The following is a 19,077-nucleotide window of genomic DNA, read 5'->3' on the forward strand; positions in this document are numbered from 1 at the left end:
TATTTGTTACAAGGGTTTGTTTGGTTTTTCTTCTTTTTTTCCAGTGCGGGTTTGGTGGTGGGAGAAAGAGAAAATAAAATTTTTGTGGATTAAAAAATTAACTTTAAAACATAATTGTATTACATATTTCTACAGTTTTTTTGGAGTTGTCATCAAGCCCCTGACCCTCCCTTTTAGATACTGATTAGAATTGGAAAGGAGTTTAGAGGCGCAATAGTCCAACCTCCTCATTCTTCCTCAGATGAGGAAATTGAGGCCTAGAGAGGTTAAGAATTTGCCATATGTACAGATTAGAAGATAAGAAAGATTTTTTTAACTTAAGAATATGATTTCATAACATGATATTATTGCACGCTGCCCCTCCTCCCTCAAAGTGTCATGAGATTGGCTATCAGTAGATCCGCAGGTTCTAGTCCTGGACTCTCTAACTGTCTGATCTTGGGCGAGTTGCCTCATCTTCTGGAGCTTCACTTGCCTTATCTTTTAAAAGGACATGATTTGACCAGATCATTGCTGAATTCAGTAGGGAGCCGAAGATCTTTTTCCTAAAGGAACATCTGAATTATGCCCTCTTTCCTCACCCTCCAAAATTACTTTGTATTACAATGTGTTCAGTTATATGTACGCACCTTATTTTCTCTCAATAAAATGTAAACTCCTTGAAGGCAGGGACTTTTTTTAAGTCTCTTTTATCTCCTAGGATAGCTTTTGGCATGAGGGCATGTTAATAAATGCTTGTTGAAGTGAATGTTAAATGAATGAATTGGCAAGGGAAAGAGCTCCATATGCTGAGAGACCCAGGCTTTTCGTTTTTCTGTCAGTCATTGCTCTCCTTGACTTTCCTTAATGGATCGCACTCAGAGAACTGACTGCCACATAAACAACAGTAATCATCCTACTTCTCCTTCCCGCCCCCCATGTCCCCCCCACACACAGAGGCATTCTCAAGTCATTTCTGGTGACCTAACTGGTTGGCTTGCCAAATTCCTGAAGGGCCTGCCAAAGCCAAACGTCCCCTCGTGTCTCACCGGCCAGTGAGCTGCTGCAGAGCAGCCTCGGGAATTTAGTGGATAAACAAGGCTTGATTCAAGTAAAAATTGTTTCTGTTTTTGGAGCTCTCCTGGCTCCTTCGAAGACTTAATTCGGCTTCTCTCCGATTAAATCTCTGGAGAAAACTTGATGAACAGGGAGTCTGAAGTCCCCTTCGTCACCTGGTACTTTTAAAGTCTTGGTAGGAAATTTTGTTTAAAAAGCCAACCACCTTTCTCACGCTGTGATTTAGTTTGGTTTTACCAGGATCTTCACAGTTTTGGGGTGGCGTGCTAAGGCTTTAGTTTTCTCTTTGACGACAAATCAGGCTGCACATATAGTTGGGACTTGTCGTCTTGGGGCTTCATTCCCCTCATCTGTAAAATGAGGGAAATGGACTAAATGACCTCCAAAGTCCCTTCTAGCTTTAAATCTGTGTTCCTATGATCTCAGTTCTAGCCTCTAGCTAGCATGTGGGAATTCTTCTCTTTTTGATTAAAGAAATCCTAAAGGGAGCATCTTTCAAGACCTTTAGGATACCTGGGCCTGTCGTAGTAGACACTTCATAAAAACTTTATATAAAAGCAGCATCTGTACAATCAGATCCTTCAATTGGTAGTGAATCAGAGATCAAAACAAGGGACTTTCTCCTCTTTCTCATCTTTCACAATGACAAGCCTGTCATTATTCTGTTGTTTGCTTTTTGTATTTTGAAGGATCTTGACTTGGTTGTGTTAGGAAAGAAAGTAGGAAGCTACTAAACCTAAGAGCAGTCCTTTAAAAAGAGTTGAGAACACACACACACACATACACACACACACACACACACAACACACACACAGCCACACCTTTGCAGAGGTAGGGAACTATCAGTGTAGAATTTTGTGTATAACTGTCAGACAGGACTGAGGTTGGCTGTGCTGAATTTGTTTTAACTTTCTTTTTTAATATTTGCCATGAGAGATGGCTTGCTGGTAGGAAGGAGGACTGTATCAGGGAGGCTGTATGTACAAAAACTTGCCTGACACTATCATACCTAGGCTCATAGAATTAGAACTAAAAGTTGAAAGGAAACTGAGAGGTCATCTAGCCCCAACCGTTTATTTTACAGATGAGGAAACTGAGGCTCATAGGCATTAATGTACTTGCCATTAAAGGTCACAGGTTATCAGAGGTAGACTTTGAACCGAGGCACCTCTGACTCCAAATCCCACTGTACAACACTGGCAAATAAATCAAGAAGGTAGGCCCTCCCAACTCTCATCTTGTCGTAGTATAACAGGATAACAGCTTTGAAATTAATAAATAAATGCCACGTTAATTTTTGTTTTAAATTTTATTTTATTTCAATGCTAAACTCCATACATGTATGTCCCAATCTTCAGCGTTTGTGCCTCCTGTAACAACAGTTAACTCATATAACATGCTTACTTGCTTATAATGTAAATGAAGGAATTGTTGCCCTGAGGGGAAGGGGTGGGGAACTCTCTGTAGACATGACAATCTCTGTTGGTTCCCCACAGCTACCCAGTGCCACCACCAGAGGCAGTTTTCAGTAGCTGATTATCAGAGAGGACATAGGATAAAAATAGCTTCTCACCCTCTTCTGATTTCCTTGCCAAGAAAGTTTGGTTTACTCCTCTTTTTTAGTCCACTGCAGTCTTTGTTGCTAAATAGCAACCAAAGCATGAGGGGCAGTAGAAGAGGGAACCTCCAGAGTTGCTAGAATAGGCAGTGATCTTCTGTCAGTCCATCCACACACTCCCACTTCCTCATTGACCTACGTGTCAAGCAAGAACTCTCCAAACTAGACTCTAAAGGAGAATGCCCAACTTCCCAAGATGCTTCTGCTTTTAAAAAGAAATGAATGATGAAGTAACAGTAAATAGATAAATGTTGATTAATAATGATGGTGCTGAGAACAATGGTCCCGTCCCAACATAGGCCTTTGAATTGCTGAGGCAGTGGCAGCCAGGTGAAAAGTTAATGGTTTTATTCTGTCTGTCCTCATCTATATTTCTGGCCACATTGAGATTTAAGAGAGGGGAAAAAAAATTCTCTCTACCTTGATCTTTTCCCTGAGACGTTCAAGATAATAGTTTCTCAAAGCTTAACATATCTTAGCCCTGGGACCAACTCAAGGAAATCAAGTTTTCACTTTGGAAACACAGGCGTTTTTGGCCACAGTCTTTTTCAGGTTTCTTTGGCTTCATCACTCCTACAGTCATTTCAGTCCTGTTCATTGACGCGCGCACTTCTTTCCCAGACACCACCCCTTTTCCAAGCTACATGAGACTCCCTGGCCCCCATAAACATTTTGGGAGTTGCCTCCGCCCCAACTCCACCAAGTAATTCTGAGCCGTACTCACTTTGTGTCTTTGGAGAGTGTTGTTATTGTGAGAAATGTCCTTTTTTTCCTTTTTTTTTCCCCCTTCACTGGCTCTGAGTTAGTTTCCCCTCTTCCAGCCAAAGCCTGTCTCACCAATCAGGAACCTGACAAGCTTTTCACTTGGTTAAGGCTCTGAATTCCTGCCTGATGACCAATTAGATCTTTATGTGTTTGCTTTTTAGTGGTTCTCTTTTTTTTTTTTTTTAATGGAAAAACTGCTCTATTTGACCCACACACTTCATGAGTCAGCAGGGTTTCTTTCCCATGCCAGATGTCTGTCAGTAGAGCTCAGTGGGAGAAAAAGATGGGAGATGAGGGTGTTTACAAACGAAGGTTCACTATTCAGCATAATGAAGATCCCACATGGAAAACAGGGCTCCTCCCCTTCCCCACTCTCCTTACACATACCATTCTTTTTTGTTGTTGTTGTTTTAATCCTCATACTCTAAGATGAGGAATAACATGGGCTTCCTTCCAATCCCACTTCTGACATGTCCTGGCTGTTTGGCCCCTCATGACTGACTGGATCAGAGAAGTCCAATCAAATAACCCCACACAGTTCTCTAGGAGTTACAGATGGATTGTCAGTCTGCATCAGTGGATTTCCATGATAGTGGCTGATAGGATTATATTATATCTAGAGCTAGAAGGAACTTTGAAGGACATTAAATCTAACCCCTCTCGCCCCCCATTTTGCTGATGAGGAAATAGATGCACAGAGAAGTTAAATGACTTGCTAGGCTTCCAGTGCCCTGTCCTCAGTCTCATGCTGCCTCTCTGATGAGACCAGAGGCCCAGAGCAAAAAACTCTGCAACACTCCAAAGCTGTTCTGTTACTGTTTAACTAACTTATAGCTCCATTTCAAATTAATGGACTGCATGGAATACAGAATATGTTCAAATACCCACCAACTATCCACAAACCCACATTTCAGATGAATGAACCATATTTTGTGATGGGATTGAAAACTATCTTAATCTCAGATTATTCCAAAGTTTGAGGCTATGATTTTTCTTGAATTTTGTCTGTTTTACATGCCATGACATTCTTAGCTTCATGATTATTTCAAATTCTAAAATGTGCTGTCCTTTTAAGATCTCTGTCCAAAGCATATATGTTTTGAGTACTGAATGAGAATGCAATCCAGATAAATAAACGTCCTGAAAATTGTGCTAGAGTTAAAATGCCTCTAATCACTTTTTAAAATCTCTTTGTTAGGAATTTACATGACCTCCGGCGAGTGACTTAACCTCCTAGGGCCTTTTCAGTCATCTGTAAAATGAGACAATTAGATTTAAATGGTCTCTAAGATTTTTTTCCAACTGTAAGATACTATGATCTGCGAAGAAAGCAGATGCTAATTTGTGTGGGGAACAAATGTAGCTCCAAACAAAATTAGGGCTTCACTTGAAGTCTGTCCTGGCATGGATCCTATAAAAACAAGCAGCATCAACTTCTTTTTAACTTCTTTCTATTAAATTGATCTGCCAGGCATGGCATGGGATTTGAAGCTCATGGAATTAAAATTTCTGAAGCTCTCCCCATATCTAAAATATACTCACTTCCACTTAGCATTCCATTTCCTTCAAAGCTCAACTCAAGTGCTCCTGACTCTTGCCCAAAATGATTTTTTATGTATGTGTATATGTATGTATGTGTGTGTATCATCTGCATCCCAATAGAATATAAATTCCTTAAGGTTAGAAACTTTCATTTTTGGCTTCATTTCTCTAGTACCTAGCTTAAGGCCTGCCTGGCCCATAGTAGGCCAGTAAGTCTCTGCTCATTAATTAATTTAGGCAAGGAGCAATCTCATTCTGTATCTCATTGTTGTGGCTATTGTTGTTTGTCCAAAACAAGGGTGATGTCTTGACCTGAATTGGATTTAAGTGAGACAGAGCTGCCTCCAGAGTCATCAAAGTCCAGTGGCAAGGCAGAAATCAAGATGACTGTCAATGGCCCAGGATGTAGTGGGTGACCTTGGCCTTTCTAAATTAAAAGTCTTTCCCAGGTCTTACTTTGTTTGAGGCAATGCCCAGTCAGTGAAAAGGGCTAAGTGAGAATTGAGAGAGAAGATGGCCTAATTTACCATCACAGAAATTTCAATCTGGGAGGGGAAGAGCCTCAAAGATTCTGGCCAGAATTGCCTTGTATACATTTTAGTGGTATTCTTGATAAGCCAGTTCAGTTCTTCAGGCATTCATTAAGCATCTACATAATCTGCCAGGTCCTGTGCTAGGTGCTGGTGGTATAAACAATAATTGCTTGTTGGCTAACTACAAATTAAAAAAAAAAAGATTTAACATTTTGCTGGAGGATCTTAGAGGTAGATCTAGAAAGAAATCCTAGAGTTCATCTAGTCTAACTCCCTCATTTTCCAGAGACTGATCCAAGGTGATACAGGTAGCGCCAGGGGTGTAATTTGAACTTGGGAGTCTCCTTACTCTGGAGCCAGCAGCCTAAATTTACACACTATAGTATAAAGTATATACACCGTAAATATAAAGTACTTTCAGGAGGGAGAAAGTACAAACAGTTGCGGGGGATCAGAAAGGGCCTCTTGTAGGGAAGTGATGTCTTTTTTTTCTTCAATTAAATGTAAAAGAAAAAAATTTAACCTTTTTTAAAATTTTGAATTCCAAATTCTTTCCCCCTCCTTAATAAGGCAAGCAATTTGATATAGATTATACGTGTGAAGTCATGCAAAACATTTCCATATTAACCATGTTGCAAAAAGCACAAACCAAAAAAGAAAGTAAAAAAAAAAGTATACTTCGATCTGCATTCAGATTCCATCAGTTCTTTCTCTGGAGGTGGACAACATTTTTCATCATAACTAGGAAGTAATATCAGAACTGAGCCTTGAAGGAAGCTGGAAAGTAATTCCAAGAGACAAAGGTGAGCAAGGAGGGCAAGAGGGAAGCCCATTTAAAGGCTTTGAGTTGGGAAACAGAATAGCTAACAGGCTATTATCTCTGTGCATGTTGTGTGTCCCATCAATAGAACACAAACTCCTTGAGAACAGAGAGTGTTTCATCTTTGTCTTCTCTGATGCTCAAAGGCAGGCTTTCTCTTCTACTTGTTTCTGTTCTCTGAGAATTCATTTGACTGGTGCAGAGTTAGTAAGGCCAAAGTCAGAGCTGTGATACCCATGTGGACCTCTTAGCCTTGCCCCAGACCACGTGTCAGACTCCAGTCATCTCACAGATGAAGGGTGTGTGTATGGATGCTTCAGTATCTAAAGGAGACAGGATTTCATCGGTATATTCCTACTACTGATCCCAATAGCTCTTTCACACAATTAAAGGTTTAAAGAGTTGTCTGTGGCTAAAAAAAATGTATCACTTTCTGGCCCACTCTCTTAGTAATGAGCTTCTCTGCACTTAGCTGATATGACTGGTCCTTAAATAACAATCCATTTCGAAGTCTGAGACTTTCTAGCTTATTAGAGTTGCATAGATTTGTGCTGTCCTGGTATAGCATGAGAGAGCCCATAGTCACCTCCATCCCACGAGGCTTTGGTGATATATGATTAATATATATGTTAAAAGGATGTACTTCCTATGGGCAGAGTCTGTGGATAAGCTCAGACTTCTCTGTAATTTATAAAAAAAAAAAGATCTATGAATAGCTAGGATAACTCGGAAGCACCATATATAAAGGAATTGGTTTCCCTATAATAATAATACCTAGTTTTTCTATAACACTTTAAAGTTGACAAAATGCTTTACACATCTCTCATTTGAACCTCAAATGGAGAGAGGTACTATTAATACTCCCATTTTACAAGCGAGGAAACTGAGGCAGACAAATTAAGTGACTTGCTTAGGTCATACAGCTAGTAAATTATGATGCATAATTATAGAAAGGGAAAAAAAACTTTTTTTTTGAGGGGTAAGGCAGGGCAATTGAGGTTAAGTGACTTGCCTAAGGTCACATAGCTAGTAAGTGTGTCAAGTGTCTGAGGTCACATTTGAACTCAGGTCCTCCTGACTCCAGGGCTGGTGCTTTACTCACTGTACCACCTAGCTGCCCCCAACAACTCTTATTAGAGCAGAGATTCTCAGTGCTTTTCTTTCAAGCCCCCTCCTTGCTCTATCAGCTTCAGTTCCTTAAGGCCAGTTAGCTGTTGTCAGAAGGCTATGGTGCTGATATATCTAGAGAACCTCTTTCTAAACATTTTGCAAGTCTTCAGAGATCCAGGAAATCCACTGAGAAATAGAACATTCTTGCATGTGCTAGCTATAAGCAGCCTCTGCAGTGTGAATTAACTTTGCTTGGGTGGACCCCACAGATGTCCCATCCAGCTGCGGATTCTCAGATGCCTATGATGTTCATTATTTATGTCTTCGATTTATGAGACTGACCTTCGAGTGAGGGGAAAACACCCAAATGTGGCAATAATAATATATCAAGACAGATATAGCAGAAGTAGCGAGTGATGTATTTATTAAATCAATAAAAAGTACAGGTTTTAAAAGGCGTGCTGTGACCATGCCCAGAAGGTCAGCAGGCTGGGGCAGTTGCTGCTAGCAAGGCTGCCAGGACCCAGCCTGTTGCTTCCTTTCTGGGTGGAGCCGATTTGAACAGAGTTAGCAAGACCAGCTTCCCAAGATTTCCCAACTATGACCTTTGAAAGAATTCAATTTCTATAAGTCATGATTCTTTAGAGATGTTTCAGTGGCCCTTTTGGATGCTCTGGATTCAATTCTTTTAACCCTTTTTAGTCATAATCTTTTAACAAAATATCAACCAACTAACAAGCCTTTTTCAAAGTGCCTGTGAAGTCAGTGCCTGCTGTATGCTAAGTACTGAGAATACAAAGACAGAAAATAGTCCCTTGCCCTCCATGATCTTACATTCTTTTAGGGAAAGCACTCCTCATTTCCCTCTGTCTAGCTAATGGGACTTATTCTAGTGATTCTAAAACATGCCTATGCATATATATATACATACACCTATATACACTTTGGACGTAGAGAACCACATATGCCTGGATTACAGACAGTGAGATGAATGAGAGGTTCTTCAAAAGTCCTCTCTAATGCTAAGGAGCTGCACACGTTATGTCACTTTGACATAAGAATTGTGGTTTTGGTTTTTTTTGCTCTTGTTCTGAACACCAGGAGACATGTAGTGGAACGAACTCTAGACAAGCTTCAGGGAGGACTAGATTCAAGTCTCAACTAGATTATTTTCCTGTGTGATGATGGGCAAGTTAGTTTACCTCCCTAAACCTTGGTTTCCCATCTATGAAACAGGGATAATTTTACTTGCCTTCCTTCCATTATAAGGTGATTGTACTACATTATGCCTATAAAACAAGCTATGATTTGGGCATTTTTTTTATCATCTAGCAATTTCTTCTTCAGGGGCCATCCCTATGTGTATTGAGCTAGAGATTTCCTTTGTGCAGCAGGGAACACATGTCCCTTAAGCTGAAAGAATGAAAGAATTATCTCTGTATGCCCTGCTAATGCTTTCGCTCCTAGGTGAGGACTAGTGGTTCTGGTGTTTTTCAGTGAATATGTCAGAAATGCATAACCAAGTGATACAGCAGGTGTTTTAAAAATACTTTTTTGCTCCCGGGTGAAAGCCTGCTTAATACCCATGGTAGCTCTTTGAGGACCCAGATTATATGTGCCAGAGAGATCTACACAGGAGGGTGTACTTATCCCCCACTCCACCCCTCCCCCATAGAACTCAGCCCTTTAACTGAGGGCTTCCTCACAGGGAAAACCTTATGCTTTGTAATGGACAGGAACCTGAGGGAGAAGTGATTTTGTTCAGGCGAAAAATAAGGGAAAAAAAAGAATATTCTTTTGGGGGTCTTAACTAAAATTGGAATGTTTAATGCATTGATGCAGTGACCCCACAAGTTTCTCCCCTTTGTCCAGTGCGTTCAATCCTGCTAATACCCACACACTCCAAGCTTGTTTTTATAAGTGTGTTAACTCTTGAAGTAACAGAGAAAGTCCATTTTGAAGCTAAGCTCTCTCTCTGTCTCCAGTATCAAGGATAGAATGTACCAAATTAGATGCTAAACACTTGAAATCTCTTTTTGAGACAACATTTCTGGTTGAAGTTGTAAAGCCCTAACTAACATGAGAAACTAGTTACATATTTTTATGACAGCTTTCCAAAGGTTACAGTGTGCTCCTCACCAAACTACACATAAATTGCCCTCAGGAATGCTGAGTTCAGCTGGCTTGAACTATATATAGTTTTCTCACCTAATATTCATCTCTCACTCTTAATCCCTTGAGCCCCCTCCCCTCTAAAATGCTCCATTTACTGCAGAATATAGATTGAGAAAAACCTTAATTCTTACATCTCATGGTCATGTGTGACTTTGCAAGAGTTATTCAATAATAATTACTAGTTGTCCTGGCAACCTCAGACCCAACACAAAAAACACCTGCGCTCATATTACCATCTTCAACCTTTCTATCCAATAAGCCCAAACAATTTAAAGGCAAACCACCTGTCCAGTGTTAATGAGGAAAAAAGGACTGACAATTAAGTAACCTCATCCTTCCTTCCAGGGTTCTATTACTGATAAGAGATAGCAACAGGAAATCTTTGATGATTGGTAAAATTAAATTTTGTTGGATTTTGAAGTTGCTTAAAGAGGGAGAATGGAAATCTTAGGTGTGGAGAATGGGGAAAGATGTTTTCTATAGTCTGTTTGCTCCTTAGTACAAGACATTTTAATACTTAACCATTGCCAGCGGCACGACCAATTTATAGATTATTTCAGCTTGAGGAAAACTTAGTATTAGCACCAGGAATGGAAGGAGCAGAAATTTGCCCCTTTGGAGCATGTTGAAAGATCAGAGAGGTTGATGAGGTGGTACCTGAGACCTAGTAACCTATGTCTTCAATATAATGAATGAATGAAAAAGCATTTATTAAGGGCTTGATATGTACCAAGCACCATGCAAAGTGAGCTGGGAATACAAATGCAAAAGTAAAGACAGCTTCTGCCTAATGGTGGCCAAGGCCAGTCAGTTTTGGTTTGGAAAAGTTATCATTGCCGTGATGAGTGGAGCCATGATGGAGCAGACTGACATTCCTTTGCAGAAGCAATTAAAGTTAGTTTGTTAATTTGGTTCTTGTTCCAGAACTGGAAGGCTGAAGGAGGAGGAGGATACATATTTAGGGCAAGATGGCTGCTGTGCTCCTGGGAGTGAAATGAGGCATAGCTGGAGATATGTTGCCTAGATATAGCTGGCTATGTAACGCAAACACCAATGGGGAAAGGTTGGGTGGCTCCAGAGCCTGAGGTCTTAGGGTGAATGTGATAGATTCTCAAGCTAGAGGGGTCATAGCTGAAGAGGGGTCAACTTTACAACATCTACCACAGGTCCTTATCAAACTTCTCTGCTGGAAGGCCTCTAGCACTGACTAAGAAACCAGTGTTTGGGCTTTTCCCTCTTCCGGTGATGGACCTGACAGAAATTAAAAATGGTTCAGCGTCTGACATATCGCCGTAGGCTGTCCTACAATACAGCTTCCAACAAAACTCGGCTGTCACGAACCCCGGGTAACAGAATTGTTTACCTTTATACCAAGAAAGTTGGAAAAGCACCAAAATCAGCCTGTGGTGTATGCCCAGGAAGACTTCGAGGTGTTCGTGCAGTGAGACCTAAAGTTCTTAAAAGGCTATCGAAGACAAAAAAGCATGTCAGCAAGGCTGGTGGCTCCATGTGTGCTAAGCATGTCCGTGACAGGATCAAGCGTGCTTTCCTGATTGAGGAGCAGAAAATTGTTGTGAAGGTGTTGAAGGCACAAGCACAGAGTCAAAAAAGTAAATAAAAAGGATATGTTTTTTGAATAATAAAAAAAATTAAAATTTGTTTTGAAAAAAAAAAAAGAAACCAGTGTTTGGGCAGCTCCAGGTATCTTTTTCATCAAGCTCAAATCTATTAGCAACTTCTACCCTTAGCTTCAGGTTTTGCCATCTATGCTAATCAGAACAAATCAAAATTTTCTCTGCCATAGCCTTTAAAGTGAAAATCAGTGGCCTTTCATACATAATTCTCATGTAATCCATTATCTAGTTTCCCAGACCACTACAGATTAGAAATGATTACAGGAGTGGGAAGTCAGGGAGCCACAGCTTGTGGATGGTTGAGGCTAGGCTCAACATTTGAAATAACAGCCTGACTGCCAAGGAGGAAGTAAAAGAGCTATCAGAAGGAAATAGTTTAGAAAACTAAACACAAAAAGCATTAAATTCATAGTAGAGGGGCAGACAGCACTCCATACATCAGCAGCCCAAAAGATATCCACCATAAGACAACATAATATCGTCACTGTTGTTTTTAATCATGAACCTTGAATCATCGAGGAAAGGTTAAATTATACTGTGTCCTAGTAGATATGGCAGAGTTAAAAAAGCAGGATACTAAATCTGCAGCTAAAGGAACTGAATTCACATTCTGGCTATCCTGCTTACTACAGGCCATGGCACTGAAGACCTCTCTGCTTCATCCTCATCAGTAAGAACTACAGAGTTAGATATCCCTAAAGTCCCTCCCAAACCTAAGTCTGTGATTCTGTAATCACCATCTTGTGATGCACTTTAGAAAGATTCCATTTGTCAAAATTAAATATTAGAGTTTCAGTGTTATTTCAATACGTGATGGCTTTTAAATCTCATCTACGTGTGTACGCTTCCTCCTTCAGTGCAGATCCCGACACATCCATACCTTGTCATACTGTGAGCATGATAGGCGAGGACCTGGGACTTCTGATCCCTAGCCTAATATCCTTTCTCTTCCGTTATGCTGTCCTCCTGCCTCAGTTGATGTTTTTGTGCATGTTGCTGTTCAGCCATTTTTCAGTTGTTTATTACCCTATAACCTATTCACACAAACCCCTGGAGGGGGGTCCGTGGACCCCTCCATGAAAACTACATTCTTATACCTTCTGTATATGCTTACTTCAAATGTGGCCCAATGCCCAGAGCCAATGCGTTATGCTAAAATTAATCCTATGACATGGATATAGTATTTGACCTTGGAAAAAAGCAGTAGGTTGGGAGTGACAAGCCAGGTTTCTTTCTAGCCCAGACACCACTAACTTGCCTTATGATCTTATGCAGATCATATCCTTTCCTTGGACTTCAGTTTCTTACTTTTCTAATGGATAGGGAGCAGGGTGTTGTGATGCTTCGTGACCCCATTTGGGGTTTTCTTGGCAAAGATACTGGAGTGGTTTGCCATTTCCTTCTCCAGCTCATTTTACAGATAAGGAAACTGAGGCAAACAGGCTCACACAGCTAATAAGTGTCTGAGGCCAGATTTGAACTTAAGAAGATGAGTATTTCTGACTCCAGGAAAATGAATTTTCTGGCACTCTGTACTATACTACCTAGCTTTCTATGTTTATACATATGTATTTACATATCTGCACTTGACTCCTTTGAGAAGTATTAGCCACCAGCCCTACAATGAAAAAGGCAACTGAGCTCAAAACAAAAGCTAGGCTTCCTGTATTGTCCTCCTTCAGCTGCCACCTTTTCTCTGGCCTTTCTCTTGGATAAGTGAATCCTTGTTATGTCTCTGTACTTTATTAGTTGGCTATAGAAACTAATGAACGAGATAACCTTTGACTTTTTGTGACTTTTGCCTAGGACTAGCTCATTTTTGAATTGTGTCTACCTCCTCAGGCAACATATTTTCTGTTTCTTTGGAGAGTACAGCTAGAAATGACTTGCCTTCCAATAATGAGACAGTCAGCCTTATGAAATGCCATGCAGTTTCCATTGGTCACTTCTGGTTTTGGGGTTTTTTTTCCTTTGTTTTGTTTTGTTTGTTTTGGGGGGGGCAGGGCAATTGGGGTTAGGTGACTTGCCCTAGGTCACACAGCTAGTACATGTGTCAAGTGTCTGAGGTTGGATTTGAACCCAGGTCCTCCTGACTCCAGGGCTGGTGCTCTACTCACTGCGCCACCTAGCTGCCCCTTTCTGTTTTTGTTCTTGTTTTTTGTTCCATTGGTCACTTCTAAGAAGGAGAATGAGCATTCCTGAGCCAATAGAAAGTAGACCCCAGGGTTACTTTAACAAAGCTAGCCCTTCACCAGGTTCTCAGCTGGTTGAGATCTTCCATTGTTCCATAATGGATCTTCCATTGTTTTTATCTGATATGGTTTTGATTGACTTTTCATGAGAGTTTTCAGTATTTCTGTTATACAGTATTGCTTCATGGTTGAATACATCTCACCATCTGAGAAAAGTCTTGTTTCTTAGCTCAGATTTTCTTTTGGAGAGCGTCTGTTTTCATTGGTAAGTGTCGCATAGAGCCCTAAAATATTCCATTTCATTCTCAATGCTTAGGTTTTGTTTCTTTTTTTAATGTGGAATGCAGGCAAAGTAGGACCGAAATCAGTGTGGCGTTCCTCTCAGTTGCATTACACCCAAGACCATCCAGCACCTCCCAGCACCTTCAGCCTTCACAGAGAGTTGTTTACTTTAGACTCTAGCTGGATCTCAGTGCCACTTAGGAAGCAGCTAAAATGAAATTGCTGCCTAGATCAGAGGAATAGTAAAGATGGTACAGCCTTGTGTTGAGCCTGTTAAGGACAGTGTATAAATAGAGATTGCATACACTTACAGAAAATCTCAGCTTTATTTTTACTCCTTAGACATAGTTTCTATGTTTAGCATCTGGTTACTATGCTTTGGCTAACCTGTGAAAGTAAGCCCAGTGTTTATTTTCATTTGGATCAGTGATCTTCATTCTCCTTCCTCTTGTAAATGAGCTTTCCTGGTATTAAAATACAAGACTTGACTGTCCCATTGTCAAGAAGCATTGTGCATTGTGCAGACTACACTCAGTGCCTCACCCAGGAGTTGTTTGCGTTTCTATTAATGTAGAGTTTTTCTGGATTCCAGCATGGTATAGGCTGTGTCTTCCTTTACTTCTTCTTAAACTGAATTGCATTCCCTGGTTTCTTACATGTTACTAGAAACAAAACATTAAAGTGAAATTCTTTTTTCTTTAATGTTTTTCATCCTGAATAATCAGATTTTTTTTTCCTCAAAAGGGGCAGCGTGTGTAAGTATTAGTAGACTTAAATGTCCTGGACTGAGTTGGTACCTCAGCATCCTAGAATGAGGTTGACTTCTTTCTCTAATAGGTTGAAGATTAAAAAACAAACAACTCCAAAAAAAAGCCCACCCTTTTTTACCAAGCAGAATGACTGTTGTAACTTTAATTACAACTAACTGGTGGAATGGTCTAAGCTTAACACTGTCCTAGCTTCCATCAGTATTTGTGGGGTCTCTGGTTTGGTTAATTCTACTAATACAAATCATAAACTCTTTATGCCTTTGGCCAGGGGTTCTTAACATGGGGTCCATGAACTTCTTAATATATTGATGGATATATTTCAATATAATTGGTTTCTTTTGTAATCTTATGGATTTTATAATTTTTTTTCTGAGAGCAGGTCCATAGGTTTCACCAAAATTCCAAAGGTGAGGTAAGGTCCACAACACACATAAAAAAAGTTAAGAATCCCAATCTTTGATGATCATATTTGTCCTGTGTCTAGGGGGACAATCATTACCTTGGGAGGCTATTAAGGTTGATAAGCCAGGAGGTGATAAGTATCTTCTAATTTAAGTTTGTTATTAGATCATAGATTTTAAAGGGGCTTTTAGAGGTCGCTTAGACCAGCTCCACATTGACTTGCCCAAAGTCACACAAGAAACAAGTAGCAGAGCCAGAAATGGAACCCAAATTCTGCATACCTTCCATTGCGCTATACTGCCTCCAAGTGTACTGGAAAGGTGGGTAGCTTCTTTAGCTTGTGTTATATTAGAATAGTCTTTGAGAGTCCAGAGTCACCTCCATGTCTTGATGGAGGCATCTCAGCAGAATTTTAGTAGGGGTATGTTCTTCCAGATTGCAAAAGAGAAAAGAACAAATTGGTGGGGAATGAGGGGATTATCTATTAGTTCACCTCCTTAGTGTTAAATTAAGTTGATTCAGTGAGGAAACAAATTTGTGGGGAGAGACCCTTGTTATCAGCTCCATTAAAGACCTTTAGACAATTTGTAGCAAACATGAGTGTGTTGGGTTTTGGCCTCTATTCATCAAATTGACAACTGTTGAAAAGAGCACATCTTAGAACTTGATTAAGATTCCTTTTCCTTCCCTCTAGTGACTTCCATGAACACTAGAGAAAAATTCATTTTCTGGCTCTGGAGCTTTGAAAGCTTCTCAGAAGAAAATTACTGTGTTTCTTGGTAGCTCGCCAGGAGTTACATGGGAGCAAACCAAGCAGCAAGCTCTGGGCCCATACATGCCTCTGATATGCTGATATGTTATGCATGTGAGTTCTGAATATGATGCTGTCCTTGAGATGCTTGAAATTTCCTTCTTTGTCTCCTTGAACATGGGCTTCTTCTTGTTGTTCAGTTCACCCCTCTTCTTCCATCTTCCATCCAGAGTATCAAACTTCTTAAATGTATTGACGTAAGTACTAATTTTTCCTGAAAAGTTTTATAACACTTTTGTTTTAGGTGAGCAGTTTGCTGTCACACCCATGGTCCGCCTCCCCCGCCCCCCCCCCCGCCTTTTTTTTGTCATTCCTCATTTCTTATTAGTAAAAGGAAAAACAAAACAATACAAACTTTCCCCTGAAGTAAAGTGGTCAATTCATCTTTTGCCCCAAATTGAAGTTTCTTCCAAATTAAAAAGATAGGGACAGGAGGCTTAGAAGAACCATACTTAGTCATGGTGTGGCTGTAACCATAAAACCCACAAATTGCATTTCTGATTTTCTATTAGGTTTGTGTTTTGGGAACTAAGCTTCCTATTTATTTTCTTCTCCCTGTTCCCTTCTGGTTTTTGCTTCTCAGCCAGGTAAAGTTGTCCCCCAAGGCCTACACTGATTTATAGCATGCTTGCTGAGTAATGGCTTTAGAATTTATTTCCTTATCCCTCTTAGAATTCAGCTACGCACATAGCATATACATCCCCACATCCCCTTGCCATCTTTAGCTAATATTAGCCCAGCGTTTTTGGAGCACACAAAAAATTGTTTTTTCTTTCATTTCTACTTTGCAGGTAAATTTTTAAAATATGATTGGGTGGCAGTAGGGTCAGGAATAGACAAACAGCAGGAGAGGAATTAGCCTGGTCACACAGAAAGAGCAATCACTTTGGAGTTTGAGGACCTGGGTTCACATATCTGACGCTTAATGTCTGTGTAGTCTTTGTACTAGACACTTAAACTCCTCAGTTTCCTCATCTGTAAAGTGAGGGGATTGAACTAAATGGTCTCTAAGGTTCCTTCCGTCTCTTGGTGCATGATCCTATAGCCAGCAGAAACGGTTTGGGTCACAAGAGGTCAGTCTAAAAATAGTTCACCTATTCCCTCTGAATGTTAGGAAATGGCCATATTTCTCAAGCAGAGTGAAGGTAGCTCTGTTTTTTATTTTAATATTCAGGTATGGAATAACCAATCAAAAGGATTCCTCATACCTGCAGTTCCTAACCAGGTAGCACAGTGGTAATGTCTGATTTCTCGATATTATACACAAATGAGACATTAGCCAGTTGGCTCCTGCTGGGCTGCACCTGGATTTATGCATGGGCCAAGCAAGGAATAAGCTTTTAAATCTGATACCTAGCTATAGGTGGGTACTTCGTAGGTATGAGTTATTCCTCTGATGCTCATTTAAGTCTGTTGTCATAGACAGGCAGACGTAAGAGCAAACCTTAATGTAGATGAATTGTGTCGTGCTGTCTAAGCTATAAGGGTGAGTGAGAGTGCTGAGTTTATATACTTAGGTTGAATCTACTATTCTATATCTATAAAAGTTAAAAATCACCTTGAGATTGATTTTTTCTTTTATTTCAGTGATGATACTTTAAGTATTCACAATCATGTCAGTGTGGGTATTATTTTGCTATTTTAATTACCCCTTTATTAAATAATTTTAACAATTCCTATGCAAAACATGCAGTTTGCTATTTTCAGACATAATTGTCATTTATGCACATATCAACATACCAACACACACAGAAATACTTACAGCTCTACCTGGCATTATGTAAAAATACCAATAAAATATTTTTGTGACAGTTCCTTTTTCATTTTGGTTTATAAACTAATATGTCTTTGATACACAAAGAAATTTCAATCCAAAAACTACATGATGCCTCTTAAATTCTCATAGGATCTCTCCTACTTCTTCTGTTAAATACGTATTTGCTTGTTCTCTCCCACATTAAATTGTGACCTCCCTGAAGGCAGAGACTGTCTTTTGCTTCTTTTATCCCCAGCACTTAACACAATTCTGAGCACATAGCAGATGCTTAATAAATATTTATTGACAACCTGCTCGTTCCCTGGACTGAGGAAGATTTCAACCCTGCTGACTATCCTAGGCAGTCTTTCCTTTTCCCTTCTTTTTTCTTATTTTGCTTGTCTTCAAGAAGCAATTGTATTTAACTGATCATTGATCTATATTCAAGTCAAGGCTCAATCCTATTCCCTTCTGCATCACTCAAACAACACCTTCTCCATAAATATCTTAATCCTTTCTCAATCAGTCAAACATTTATTAAGCACCTACTGTGTTCCAGACACTGTGCTAATGGAGAAATAGGCAGTCTTTGAAAGTTGCTGTGACCAATCCTCAGGTCTCTCTACTATTGTTGTTTATCCTTTGTTCTTGAAGAAGACCAATGACATCACAAGGGTGATGTCTTGGACTTGCGTGTGAATTGAATTTGAGTGAGGCAGAGCAAAAGTGTATTGGCTGGCCCTGATACCTAGAACTACCACTATCCTCACCCTCACCTGCCGGCCTCCTTAACTCCCTTAAAGACTGGGCTCAAATGCTGCCTTCTGCAGAAAGCCTCTCCTGGCTCCCTTTGCTGTTAATGCCCTTCCATCTGATATTACCTTCTACTTACCCTGTATGTATATTTTTTAAAATATTAATTAATTAATTTATTTTTAGTTTTCAACATTCACTTCCATAAAATTTTGAGTTCCAAATTTTCTTCCCCTCCTTCCACCCCAAGACAGCATGCAATCTGATAAAGGCTCTACGTTTACATTCATATTAAACACATTTCTGCGTTAGTTATATTGTAAAGAAGAATTAGAACCAGTGGGAGGAACCACAAGAAAGAAAGAACAAAAAACAAATCTAATAATATGCTTTGATCTGCATTCAGACTCCATATTTCTTTTTCTGGATGTGGATAACGTTTTCCACCATGAGCCTTTTGAAGTTATCCTAGATCTTTGCATTGCTAAGAAGAGATAAATCTATCAGAGTTAGTCATCACACAGTATCGCTGTTACTGTATGCAGTGTTCTCCTGGTTCTGCTCACTTCACTCAGCATCAGTTCATGTAAGTCTTTCCAGGTTTTTCTGAAGTCTGCGTGCCCATCATTCCTTATGGAACAATAGTATTCCATTAAATTCATATGCCACAACTTATTCAGCCATTCCTCAGTTGATGATACCATGTATATTTTTTTAGCTACCTCATTATTTACTTGTTTCTCCCATTGGAATACGAGCTTCTTGAGAGCGGAGATGGTGTTTTTGCCTTTCTTTGTATCCCTACTACCTACCATATAATAAGCACCTAGTGCTTGTTGACAGACTGACTGACTTGAC

General features: G+C 39.9%; 2 protein-coding genes across 2 annotated transcripts in view; both read left to right on the forward strand.

Moving 5' to 3' along the window:
* ARHGAP26 (Rho GTPase activating protein 26) overlaps positions 1-19,077 on the forward strand; it is a 531,098-nt gene that overhangs the window by 458,063 nt on the left and 53,958 nt on the right. The gene's annotated exons all lie outside the window — the stretch shown is intronic.
* Positions 10,872-11,237, forward strand: LOC118841563 (60S ribosomal protein L34-like). The gene has a single exon (XM_036749096.1). It carries the CDS (start codon positions 10,887-10,889, stop codon positions 11,235-11,237), a length of 351 nt encoding a protein of 116 aa, XP_036604991.1. The 5' UTR covers positions 10,872-10,886.

Source organism: Trichosurus vulpecula, chromosome 3 (assembly GCF_011100635.1).
Source record: "Trichosurus vulpecula isolate mTriVul1 chromosome 3, mTriVul1.pri, whole genome shotgun sequence".
NCBI classification, from domain to species: domain Eukaryota; kingdom Metazoa; phylum Chordata; class Mammalia; order Diprotodontia; family Phalangeridae; genus Trichosurus; species Trichosurus vulpecula.

What these genes read in the sequence shown, in the direction of transcription:
- LOC118841563 (XM_036749096.1), top strand. Translation starts at nt 10,887, where the DNA reads ATGGTTCAGCGTCTGACATATCGCCGTAGGCTGTCCTACAATACAGCT.